At 41.0% G+C, this 14126-nt stretch overlaps 1 protein-coding gene across 1 annotated transcript in view; it reads right to left on the bottom strand.

Annotated features, from left to right (window-relative positions):
• LOC124285428 (protein broad-minded-like) overlaps positions 1–9022 on the bottom strand; it is a 52941-nt gene extending 43919 nt beyond the window's left edge. Inside the window, 8 exon segments of the mRNA XM_046721655.1 lie at positions 915–1018; positions 1850–1925; positions 2478–2600; positions 3948–4025; positions 4351–4501; positions 5361–5519; positions 6061–6240; positions 8920–9022. Coding sequence (XP_046577611.1) covers positions 915–1018; positions 1850–1925; positions 2478–2600; positions 3948–4025; positions 4351–4501; positions 5361–5519; positions 6061–6215 — 846 coding nt within the window. The 5' untranslated portion in view covers positions 6216–6240; positions 8920–9022.
• Between the last annotated feature and the right edge of the window lie 5104 nt (positions 9023–14126).

Below are 14126 nucleotides of genomic sequence, written 5' to 3'. Positions count from 1 at the left end.
GATGTTGATCACTGGATTGTCTGGTCCAGACTCGATTATTTACAGACCGCCTCCATATAGCTGGAATATTGCTGAGTGCGGCATTAAACAACAAACCAAGCAACCACGCAATGTCAGCTTGTTTGTAGAAAGAATGAAGTGATGCTGGCCATAATTCATTACCACATTAGTGAAACTCACACATATGATTATGCAGCACAAGTTTAGAAACATAATCAGGTGGAATCTGGCTTTGGAACCCATGATCATATGTTCCTGGCATGCTTAACAGCCAACCTGTCCCTGAGATTTTGTTTTGTCACTTTCAATGATAGTGCACTTTATGGAGTCCTGTGTCAATTCAAATTCCATTCACACATTAGACCATAGTCTATCATAGTCAAGATCAGGCCCCGATTTCTCGAAATAAACTTAAGTCTGAGTTTTGACTTAAGTTACACTTTTTACTCAAATTTGAGCAAAAGCAGGAAAATACATTTCCCAGAATATACTGAAATGAATATAAAACTCAAACTTAGTAGACAATTTGAGTTAGGAACATAGGTTACATGAGTTGTTTTGTCTTTTTGGTTTTAGATTCAGCTGTTTCAAATTGTCAAATTCAGTTTGAAATTTGAGTAAAAACTTAAGTTTGTTTCGAGAAATTGGGGCCTGAATTCACTCATTCACTGGAGAGATGTAGTAATACATGAAAAAATAAACACATTGTTTTGTGTTGTTCTTTTCCATCCCAACAATATTCCAGCTATATGATACCTGTCTGTAACCAGTGGCTGATATGAAGAATGGCCCACGCCATCAAGGTGAGGTGACACAAAATTAACCAGGTCAGCAAGCCTGACAACCTCTCCATTAGGTCACCTCATACAACAAACAAAGCTTGCTGGAACCTCTTCCAAACAAAACTGACTTACAGCCTTGAGGAGTTTGCTGATCTCAGGCCGGACACAGTCGAGACCCGCCTTCACATGGGGGATGGAGCTATTCGCGGACTGGAACTGCTCCAGAAGATATTCCGCTGTAACAAAAACATTGTCAGTTGGTTTTGGTTCTATAAAGCTACCCTCTTCTCAGTACTCATTAGTGTAAGACATGGCTATGATACAATTCAATATGATATACTAGCTAAAATTATATGGCAGATAGGCTAAAGAAAGTGATTGAGTGAGTTTGTTTTCATTTTGCTTTGAATAGTCTTCCAGTTATAACACAGCATGTGATATAACCCCCTGAACCCCCCCCAAAAAATCTTCAATGGGGTCTTAAGTCATTTTCAGGGATGGGGGGAGGGGTGAACCCCTTGACTGACTGACTGAGTTGAGTTTTACGCCGCTTTTAGCAATATTCCAGCAATATCACGGCGGGGGACACCAGAAATGGGCTTAACACATTGTGCCCATGTGGGGAATCGAACCCGGGTCCTCAGCGTGACGAGCCAACGCTTTAACCACTAGGCTACCCCACCGCCCCTGAACCCCTTGAACCCCCCTCTGGATCCGCCAATGTCTGTCATTATCATCCTTCTTTATCACCCCTGTTTCCATTCACACAATTTTCAACACTATGACAAGGAGGCAGAATATCACATTATTTACATTTCCATCAGTTCTCAAATGATATCATTTCCTTTAATCGAGTACAAGTGTTTTGTCATTTCGTAAGAACCTAAAACAGGCTATGGTGGTGAATGTGAGGCCAGGGTATTTATTATACTGGAAAGGAGACATCATGCACTGAATAATGGATGATGCCAGAACCTGGACCCCAGCTTAGTTACATCTCACCCTTTTCAAACTTGACAGCTCTGCGTATTGAGAGTTAGTTGCCATGGTTACTATGTGCTACTTACTCAACAAGATGTAGATCTCCCTGGTCTGATGAGTGGTGCTGGTGAAAGCCTTGGCTATGAACTTCACACTCAGGGCCTACAGCAAGACAACAAAGAAAGGTCAACACATATATAATAAAGTTAATGGGTACCCGGTAGTATCGCAATGTTAACTATTGTACCTCATACAGCAGGTTCAGTTGTATCCTCCCCAGTGAGCTGATTCACTGACTGGGGTAGTTTTAAACTTAATGCCAAGAGCATTGACTTGGTGAGTGAGTGAGTGAGTGAGTGAGTGAGTGATGAGTGAGTGAGTGAGTGAGTGAGTGAGTGAGTGAGTGAGTGAGTGAGTGAGTGAGTGAGTGAGTGAGTGAGTGAGTGAGTGAGTGAGTGAGTGAGTGAGAGTGAGTGAGAGTGAGTGAGTGAATTAAGCTACGTTATAAACAGACATTTCACTGTTGACCATGTCCAAATTCGGTCATTTTCAGGCTGCAGAGCTACAGTCAGACTTCTAGTGATTATGGCATTAAAAAACATCTGTTCACTCCCGCTCAGCTTAACTCAAGACCTGTGAGAGTAGGAACGATGGCAACACGTACAATCACAGCACTCTCAACCACTCATCTTTAACGGTGTATTTTATACATACCGAGAGTTGTTCATCAGGGTCGGACATGACTTGTTGTAGGTTACGCTTCAACTGAAGCCAGTGGTCGGAGTTGACGGAGTCGGCAGACATGATCTGGTTCAGCTTCTGGAGAGCATCCCGTCGTCATCATCATCATCATCATGTCGTGTCTGTAACACACCATCAGACTCATACCATCATCCTTATCATCATCATCATCATCATCATCATCATGCAACAGAAGCAGCATCATGCTCAGATCATCATCCATTATCATCATCATGCTCATATCATCATAATGTAATATCATCATCAAGAAGGGAGACAATCCTGGACAATTAAGGGTAGGATGTAACAGAAGGGAGACAATCCTGGACAATTAAGGGCAGGATGTAACAGAAGGGAGACAATCCTGGACAATTAAGGGTAGGATGTAACAGAAGGGAGACAATCCTGGACAATTAAGGGTAGGATGTAACAGAAGGGAGACAATCCTGGACTGACTGAAGGGCAGGATGTAACAGAAGAAGGACAATCCTGGACACTTTAGGATGTAACAGGGAGACAGGGGCATATGTCCAGAAGGGAACATCACTGGACACCAGATTAATGGGCTTATCCTGGACATTGGAGGATGTAACAGAAGGGGGACAATCCTGGACAATTAAGGGCAGGATGTAACAGAAGGGAGACAATTGGACAATAAGGGCAGGATGTAACAGAAGGGGGAGACAATCCTGGACAATTAAGGGCAGGGATGTAACAGAAGGGAGACAATCCTGGACAATTAAGGGCAGGATGTAACAGAAGGAGACAATCCTGGACAATTAAGGGCAGGATGTAACAGAAGGGAGACAATCCTGGACAATTAAGGGTAGGATGTAACAGAAGGGGGACAATCCTGGACAATTAAGGGCAGGATGTAACAGAAGGGAGACAATCCTGGACAATTAAGGGCAGGATGTAACAGAAGGGAGACAATCCTGGACAATTAAGGGCAGGATGTAACAGAAGGGAGACAATCCTGGACAATTAAGGGGCAGGGATGTAGGATGTAACAGAAGGGAGACAATCCTGGACAATTAAGGGCAGGATGTAACAGAAGGGAGACAATCCTGGACAATTAAGGGCAGGATGTAACAGAAGGGAGACAATCCTGGACAATTAAGGGCAGGATGTAACAGAAGGGAGACAATCCTGGACAATTAAGGGTAGGATGTAATATCAGCCCCTGAACTGAAATAATGCATGCATGAACATGATCATCCAATCTATTTGGAGTCAGAATTGGTCCTCTGCAACCCATGCCTATCGAAAGATCAGTTAGTCAGGCTTGTTGACCTGAATGATGCATGTAATTGTGTCATATATGTAGATCAATGCTCCTTATATCAATCATTCTACAGTTTGGTCCAGAATAAATATTCACAGACCACTGTCAAATAGCTTTAATACTGCTGCAGCAATAATAACAAACAAGAGATTAAAGCTTACTTGTGTGGGCTTGCTCTTGCTGAGACTGTCCGCTACATGCTTCATGTAGTCATGGTCAAACATTATCACACTTCCCTGAAAACAAGTCACACATTAAAATGACGAGGTTCCAGTCTATGTCCGCAAAATCAATAATACACACCAAAGATACATGATTTTCAATCACCCGACATTAGGCATCAACAATCGACATGCCATAAATCTGGAAATATCTGCCCAGCATTTAACTTATTATTACAAATTATCTGAATAAGCTGCCTTGTATGGAGTGTTCTTGGTCTCAACTTGCATGTTGTAATTATAATTATACAACACATACTACATGCTGGACAAACCTATGATCACATTCATGCGTCAGTGAACATACAAATAAAACGGTAAGAAACGTCAGTTTGGTCACCTCCTCATCGTCTGTAACAATATTTTCCCTGCGTGTCTGAAAACCAGCATCGCCATGACGACCACCTGAGAATTCCTGTTCGAAGTTCTGTTGCAGTTGGTCAATAGCATCAGTCATATTACGCTTCAGCTTCTTGTTGAAGTCATGATATCTGAAAAAACATGGGGAACCACATTGTGATCATTATTTCATGTGTTTACAGTGTTGACTGACTGACCGACTGAGTTTGGTTTTGCGCCGCTTTTAGCAATATTCCAGCAACATCACGGCAGGGGACACCAGAAATGGGCTTCACACATTGTACCCATGTGAGGATACGAACCCGGGTCTTTGGCATGACAAGCACACTTGGTAAATGAAGTGTGTACACAAGAATGACTGACTGACTGACTGACTGAGTTTGGTTTTACGCCGCTTTTAGCAATATTCCAGCAACATCACGGCGGGGGACACCAGAAATGGGCTTCACACATTGTACCCATGTGGGCATTCGAACCCGGGTCTTCGACGTGACGAGCCAACGCTTTAACCATTAGGCTACCCCACTGCCCCTTACAGTGTTGAAGATAAGGTTTTTAGGTAATGAATATTTACTTTAATCAACATTATCGGGTATTCATTTGTTGTTTGTTTAACACCACAGTAAGCAAGATTCCAGCTATATGACGGTGGTCTGTAAATAATCAAGCCTGAACCAGACAATCCAGTGGTCAACAGCATGAGCATCTAACTACACAATTGGGATACAATGACATGTGTCAACCAAGTCAGGGAGCCTGACCACCCGATCCTGTTAGTCGCTTCTTACGACAAGCATGGGTTGCAGGAGACCAATTCTAACCTGGATCTTCACAGGTTATTACATGACTCAAATACAGATACAACTTACTACAACACCTCAAATCAGCCATTTGTCTTCATGGAAGATGGAAGAGCTTATAACATATACAAAGCTTGGGAAGTAATGACACATCTAAAACAAGACACAGCAAACAATGAGGACAACTCACTGCTGAGACTGCAAGATGCGGTCAGTGATTCGACTGACCACTGTCTCCTGTCCGTTGGCCCCAATGTGCCCAACTGTCGAGAACCGCTCAATTTCATCATCAATCAAAGGTCCCAGGAGCTCATCAATTTTTCGTTTCAGCAACTTTATGATTTCATATCTGTCATCATATTGAAATAACTCATCAATGGTTGAAATATTATAGAAAATCCACTTTCACAAACACAAGGAATACATAAAACAACTTGACCTGTTTGAAGTTATAACAGCCCAATATGGTCACTTAATGACAATGACAAAAATAATGACAAAAAATTACGAAATGACAAATTTGAAATGTCAAGTACCTCTGCTACTGGTGACCTGTTTTTCATGCCTGTATAAGAGTTGAACTCTTTCATGATTTCAGGGCTAATATTAAGGAAAAAATATTACATGTTGCAAATTATAGTTCCTCATAATCCTATTCTTAGAACAACGAAATATTACATCCAGTGGGTGTGAATATGAGGTTGCATTTTGCAGTTTCAGGTTGCACGAGTGCAAGTTCTATATTCCCTTATCAGCCCCTGAATTGTCAGAATATCGTCAAACTCTGCCTGGCTGAGTGCAAGACAATGGGAAGAATTACAAGGTATCAGTAACCTACATCAACTTATGTTGATACATTTCATCTCGAAAAGGCATATGGAAAGATTTACTTGTGGAAGTTCTCCTCGCTCTCCTCCAGGTGTATCAGGTTCTCCTCTATCTGGTCCGCTGAGACAGCCTCGCGGATGTAGGGCTCGAAGCTGTAGATGAGCTGACGGAGGTTGCGGATCAGATCCTGCCCCTCCAGCCCCCCACTGAGCGCCATCTGGTGTCACAGAGGCAGCCTTCACCTGAAGTAGTTAATGCCATGTTGATTTCAATCATTCTGTAACTGTTATTTTGTTGCCTTGTTTTTAATCAATCTGATGCATGATGTATGATAAAGATTACTTACTTGGGTTGAGATGAGTTTTACGTTACGTCAGTATTATTCATACTCGTTCTAAGTAAAAAGTCCACGAGTTTTTGGAAAACATATATATTCATTACATTATTATTTACAAACAGAATATGACAAATTAAAAAACAAGCAATCCATAATTTACATTACACAGTTACAATTTATGATGCAGATCAATTTCCCTTAAGTAGTTCAAATGGAGATGCCTGCTGACGCGGGAAAACAGATCTTTCAGATTCCTTGCTTCATAATGTGAGTCACTACAGTTGATTACTTACTTACATTGGTAGAAACTCTGTCTTACAACATAATTGCGCATGCATTATGAAAATAGTAAGTAACATTTCCTGAAGCTGATAAGATGGAATATCTTAACTGCTTATGTATTCATATCTATGTGTTTTGTTGTAATTTGTACTATAGGCCTCACAGGCCATCATTTACAAAATAAAGAGTCTGTTTTGTTGTAATGATATTGTTGTTTAAAGGTCACATGCAACGTAAAACACAACTTTGCAGATTCTGATACCTTTCCGTATGGACTTACCGAAACAAAGCGTCAAAAATGCAAATTCAACTTATAAAGTTGAAAAATAACGCGATGAAAAAAAACGCGCGAAATCGGAGTTCAAACGTTTCACTAATTTTCCCCAGACTTTTCTGGGGAAAACGGGTTTCAACAGCTGACTGCACTCATAGCACGTGCGCAGTGAAATAGGTTCGCCGCGAACTTGGAAGCCGGGCTGTCTGGTGAATACTCTGTGAAGGCTTTGGTGTGAGCTAGTTTCCTAATGTTTTGTTGATATCTCCCAGGCGCGAGCTTTTGTATGTTATGACAGTAAATAAACTGTTTATATAATTTCATTTGTCTATTTCACCACACGTTCTTCTTACCGAGTCACTTTCTCAGTTCGATACTTAAAAGCATTATTTAGAAATGACACGATTTCTAACTGTGATATAGATATGTCGCTGTCACAGACAAAACTCAATGTCTTGTTTTATTGACACCAGTGTGTCTGCCTGCCTGTCTGCTAATGACAATATTCAATACACAACTGCGATCACTGACCACATGCAATTTGAACTTAACACCAATCAGGCTATACACCATAAACAAAACGCATTGATTTATGGCCCGAGTTCGGTCTCTGTCACATTATGTAATTACACAGACAGGCAAGTGTGATACTTGAACACATGACATGTTATGATGTCTGTTGATTGCAAAATGTTATACACAAAAAATGAGCATGTCTTTACAAAGCCCAACTTTCTATATATACACACACAATGACCCGTGAAGGCTGCATCTGCTAATGAACCAGCCGTTACACTTGAGTGCACACCCACCCGCATGTGACCTTTAATTCTTGTAAATAACATTAAGAATATACAATGAAGCTGGTGGTTTAAATGACAACAAACTTCCAGGGCTGGCCCAAAAAGGTCCCTAATCACAAACATATTCATTGGGAAGAATTATTTAAGATTATCATATGATAATTGTATCGTAATAATATCGTACATAAACTACAGTGATGAAATAAAGTTTCAGTTTGCACACACAATAGACAAAGTTACAACTTTTCAATATTACTACTTTTTGTTGGTAATCCAAGCATAGACATGTCACCATTTACCAGTGACATGAACCATGTTGATCTTTTTCTGCTGGCCCTTGTTAATCAACATCTTTCACGACAAAAGTCTATAAAATCTTATTATATTCAAACTATGTGACCCTAAGCATTAGACGACCATTATCTCGTGTAGAACAAAAGTGAAACAAATTATAGCATTGACTAGTAATTTTAATGGCTGAGGTCTGATGGTCTAGATGTGATGTAGAATTAGGTCTAGACTTCTGGAACCCATTGTAGCTCTCTGTTTTTTATGGCATAATCGATACAACTTTACAATTTGACTAATTTTCTAATTGTAAGATTTTAACATTTTATCCATCATTTCATTATCTTTATGCTTTTAGTAACCATTTTACAAGTACAGTTTGGATTTCAAGGACAAATTGAGGCATACATATTCATTTAATAGTCTAAAATGCTAGGCAAACTTGTTTATCCAACTGCTATTTTGGGGGCATAATTCTCCTGGTATGCTTAGCTTAGCATATTGATATAGCTGAATCCTTTATATTTATCTCAAATCTGATGCCCCATTCCCCTTTTAAAAACAGAAACAGAAACAGGGTTAGTGTTTCGGGAAAGTTATCCAGGTTTTGATTAGGTTCAGTTGGGAAAGTATCAAGGGTATTGTAAATTTGTTCCCTAAAATCATTTATTAGAATAATCAAGATTACATCATAACGGTCAGCTCTAAAACAACCGAGTACTGAACCTCAGTAAATGTGCGGACTGACATCGTGTATTCTAAGTTCTTTCATATTCATTTTCGTCACTTGTCTCTCAAGACAAAGTAAGCGAAAACCGGGGGACTACTACACACTGATAATTTATAATGATTCAACGCGTTAATTCAATCATTGCATGTGTATCATTGGTCGGTTGTTGGTGTTTAAGGTCGTTAAATAATAAGGTAAATATTTTACTTTTACATGGCAAGGAAAGGTTTCTTTTGACGGTTGTTGCGTGAGCAAACTGGTTTATCTACTGCTCTCCGTGGTAACTGTTTACATCGACGCCATTGCAAATTCCACTCATTTTCTAACGGTGTCATTGGTTGGACGAATTCTAGACGATGGCATAATCTGCCAATGAAAAGAGGTGTTACAAAAACGTCCCGAGGTATTGAGTTGGCAAGCACTTGCCGCTCGGTAATTTCCGTAGCTAGCCGTAAATGGGTCAAAGATACAATATACTGACCTGTTTATTAATGGGACAACAGAACGTGGCAGAATATGATATTTTCAGGAAAATTGGTTTGTAGAAATGTCTTCAAGTATATGATGGTAAGTGCATCTGTCAAAATATCAGACACCTTGTAATTGGAATTTGGACTGGAATTTTAATCTAGCTTAAACTAAGAAAATAACAATTAACGCCTGTGCTGCATAGGTTACAAACGCACAGGACGTGTACAATGTTTAATTGTATGTGATGGCATGCTTGCACAGCGTGTCAGAATAATTAGCGACTGGTTACTTACTGTTTATGCATGTTTTATCATTTTTCTTTTATATAATTTATCGTAACGATAATCATTAATTTTGTTATGTACATTTATGTGAAATAAGGAAAACCTTTATGGATAAACAACATCAGTAACAACGTGATGACAAGGGATTACATGTAGCTGCCAGTGACAAGGGAGAAGTTGGACATGTTGAAAGTTTATACAAGCAGTTCATCGATCTCTATTGATCAGGGGTCGGTGTCGTTAGATGTGGGTGGCTTCGGTTACTTTTCGTTTGGTAAAGTCAAGTTGGTTGGTTGCCAATATTGTGTACTCTGTCCAGTTGATTTGATGATTGGGGTTTATGTAAATGATGTTTTTGAAGAATACTTTGCGTTAATGCATATTAAATTATCATCAAGTCTTTGCATTTTCAAAACTTACCGAACTTATTTTACTCTTGTAGGGAATCCACCCCAAATGTTTGTTGTGATGCACTAAATGGTTAAAAATTATCATTTGCCCTCGCGTTTTATCTTCAAAATAAAAATAGTTCCTGGTAATGTAAAAAACAATGTATTATCTCCAAAACTGTCGCCTTCCTCCAGTGTTCATAGAACAAATTAATTTTGAAACACTGACGGAAAGACCAGGGGATATAGGACCTCAATCTAGGTTACCAGTTTGTTATCTGACCTGGCCATGACTCTGCCCCAAAATATCCTGCCGCCTGCCCTTGCATACCCCTCCCATTATCCACATCTTGATAGCTGATTTCTAGACTAACGCTTAGTCTCTGAATAGATATAACTTTGATAGAAACAAACAATTACTTCTAGTCTGAAAGGAAAATAACGCGCTTCAGTGACTGTGAGACAGACTAGCTGATTTCCTGTGATCAGTCTTCCAACTTAGAGTGAGTGAGTGAGTTTAGTATTACGCTGCACTCAGCAATATTACAGCTATATGGCGGTGGTCTGTAAATAATCGAGTCTGGACCAGACAATCCAGTGATCAACAGCATGAGCATCGATCTGCGCAATATTGGGAACCGATGACATGTGTCAACCAAGTCAGCGAGCCTGCCCACCCGATCCCGTTAATGGCCTCTTACGACAAGCATGGGTTACTGAAGATCAATATTCTAACCCGGACCTTCCAAATTAGAGTACAATTCCTATTTTTGAAGTTTGACCACTATATGAGTGAGTGAGTTTAGTTTTACGCCGCTTCTAGTAATATTCCAGCAATATCACGGCGGGAGACACCAGAAATGGGTTTCACATTGTACTCATAGGCAGATCCAGAGGGAGGGGTGTGTGTGTGCGTGCAAGGGTGCGCACCCATCCCCCTCCCTTTTGACCTAACAGTTCATGAAATGACCATCGAAACTCACGTGAAAACGAACTGTGCACACACACACACCCGTCTGAACTGTGAAAATCTCTCTCTCTCCCTCTCTCTCTCTCTCTCTCTCTCTCTCTCTCTCTCTCTCTCTCTCTCTCTCTCTCTCTCTCTCTCCTCTCTCTCTCTCTCTCTCTCTCTCTCTCTCTCTCTCTCTCTCTCTCTCTCTCTCTCTCTCTCTCTCTCTCTCCCTCCTCTCTCTCTCTCTCTCTCTCTCTCTCTCTCTCTCTCTCTCTCCTCTCTCTCTACCTCATGTGGGACATCGAACCCGGCACGTGTTTTGCAAAGTATCGATTTTATTCTCATCAGAACTAAACCACAATTTGTAGTTTGGAGGCAGATTACTGGTGATACTTGGCGTAGTTTGGAGGCAAATTACTGGTAATATTTCGCGTAGTTGGGGACAAATTGCGGTAATGCTTCGCGTAATTTGGAGGCAGATTACTGGTAATACGTCGCGTAGTTTGGAAGCAAAATACTGGTAATACGTCGCGTAGTTTGGAGGCAAAATACTGGTAATACGTCGCGTAGTTTGGAGGCAAAATACTGGTAATACGTGGCTTAGTTTGGATGCAGTTTACTGGTAATACTTGGCGCAGTTTGGATGCACATTACTGGTAATACGTCGCGTAGTTTGGAGGCAGATTACTGGTAATACTTGGCGTAGTTTGGATGCAGATTACTGGTAATACTTGGCGCAGTTTGGATGCACATTACTGGTAATACTTGGCGTAGTTTGGAGGCAGATTACTGGTAATACTTGGCGTAGTTTGGATGCAGATTACTGGTAATACTTGGCGCAGTTTGGATGCACATTACTGGTAATACTTGGCGTAGTTTGGATGCAGATTACTGGTAATACTTGGCGCAGTTTGGATGCACATTACTGGTAATACGTCGCGTAGTTTGGAGGCAGATTACTGGTAATACGTCGCGTAGTTTGGAGGCAGATTACTGGTAATACTTGGCGCAGTTTGGATGCACATTACTGGTAATACGTCGCGTAGTTTGGAGGCAGATTACTGGTAATACTTGGCGCAGTTTGGATGCAGATTACTGGTAATACGTCGCGTAGTTTGGATGCACATTACTGGTAATACGTCGCGTAGTTTGGAGGCAGATTACTGGTAATACTTGGCGCAGTTTGGATGCAGATTACTGGTAATACGTCGCGTAGTTTGGATGCACATTACTGGTAATACGTCGCGTAGTTTGGATGCACATTACTGGTAATACTTGGCGTAGTTTGGATGCAGATTACTGGTAATACGTCGCGTAGTTTGGATGCACATTACTGGTAATACTTGGCGTAGTTTGGATGCAGATTACTGGTAATACTTGGCGCAGTTTGGATGCAGATTACTGGTAATACGTCGCGTAGTTTGGAGGCAGATTACTGGTAATACGTCGCGTAGTTTGGATGCACATTACTGGTAATACTTGGCGCAGTTTGGATGCAGATTACTGGTAATACTTGGCGCAGTTTGGATGCAGATTACTGGTAATACGTCGCGTAGTTTGGATGCAGATTACTGGTAATACTTGGCGTAGTTTGGATGCAGATTACTGGTAATACTTGGCGCAGTTTGGAGGCAGATTACTGGTAATACGTCGCGTAGTTTGGATGCAGATTACTGGTAATACTTGGCGCAGTTTGGATGCAGATTACTGGTAATACGTCGCGTAGTTTGGATGCAGTGTACTGGTAATACTTGGCGTAGTTTGGATGCAGATTACTGGTAATACTTGGCGCAGTTTGCAGTTTACTGGTATGCAGTTTGATGCAGATTACTGGTAATACGTCGCGTAGTTTGGATGCAGTTTACTGGTAATACGTGGCGTAGTTTGGATGCAGTTTACTGGTAATACTTGGCGTAGTTTGGATGCAGTTTACTGGTAATACTTGGCGTAGTTTGGTAATACGTCGCGTAGTTTGATGCAGTTTACTGGTGCAGCATTACTGGTAATACTTGGCGTAGTTTGGATGCAGATTACTGGTAATACGTCGCGTAGTTTGGATGCAGATTACTGGTAATACGTCGCGTAGTTTGGATGCAGATTACTGGTAATACTTGGCGCAGTTTGGATGCAGATTACTGGTAATACTTGGCGTAGTTTGGATGCAGATTACTGGTAATACGTCGCGTAGTTTGGATGCAGATTACTGGTAATACGTCGCGTAGTTTGGATGCAGTTTACTGGTAATACTTGGCGCAGTTTGGATGCAGATTACTGGTAATACGTCGCGTAGTTTGGATGCACATTACTGGTAATACTTGGCGTAGTTTGGAGGCAGATTACTGGTAATACTTGGCGCAGTTTGGATGCAGATTACTGGTAATACGTCGCGTAGTTTGGATGCAGCATTACTGGTAATACTTGGCGTAGTTTGGATGCAGTTTACTGGTAATACTTGGCGTAGTTTGGATGCAGATTACTGGTAATACTTGGCGTAGTTTGGATGCAGTTTACTGGTAATACTTGGCGTAGTTTGGATGCAGATTACTGGTAATACTTGGCGTAGTTTGGATGCACATTACTGGTAATACTTGGCGTAGTTTGGATGCAGATTACTGGTAATACTTGGCGCAGTTTGGATGCAGTTACTGGTAATACGTCGCGTAGTTTGGATGCAGATTACTGGTAATACTTGGCGTAGTTTGGATGCAGATTACTGGTAATACTTGGCGTAGTTTGGATGCAGTTACTGGTAATACGTCGCGTAGTTTGGAGGCAGATTACTGGTAATACTTGGCGTAGTTTGGAGGCAGATTACTGGTAATACTTGGCGTAGTTTGGAGGCAGATTACTGGTTATACTTGGCGTAGTTTGGATGCAGTGTACTGGTAATACTTGGCGTAGTTTGGATGCAGATTACTGGTAATACTTGGCGTAGTTTGGATGCAGATTACTGGTAATACTTGGCGTAGTTTGGATGCAGTTTACTGGTAATACGTCGCGTAGTTTGGAGGCAGATTACTGGTAATACTTGGCGTAGTTTGGATGCAGATTACTGGTAATACTTGGCGTAGTTTGGATGCAGTGTACTGGTAATACGTCGCGTAGTTTGGATGCAGATTACTGGTAATACTTGGCGTAGTTTGGAGGCAGGTTACTGGTAATACGTCGCGCAGTTTGGATGCAGATTACTGGTAATACGTCGCGTTGAATGTTTAACAAAAATGTAATTTTGACACTAGTTCAGCCGTAGATCTATGTTTTCTTGATCAGTTATGTCTTCATTCATTTTTCGCTCCCCCGAGATTGTTCTAATTTAAT

Source organism: Haliotis rubra, unplaced genomic scaffold (assembly GCF_003918875.1).
Source record: "Haliotis rubra isolate DU_JTF1 unplaced genomic scaffold, ASM391887v1 Scf11, whole genome shotgun sequence".
Lineage (NCBI taxonomy): Eukaryota > Metazoa > Mollusca > Gastropoda > Lepetellida > Haliotidae > Haliotis > Haliotis rubra.
The sequence above is the reverse complement of the archived record's forward strand: the minus strand, read 5'-3'. Positions and strand labels throughout refer to the sequence as shown.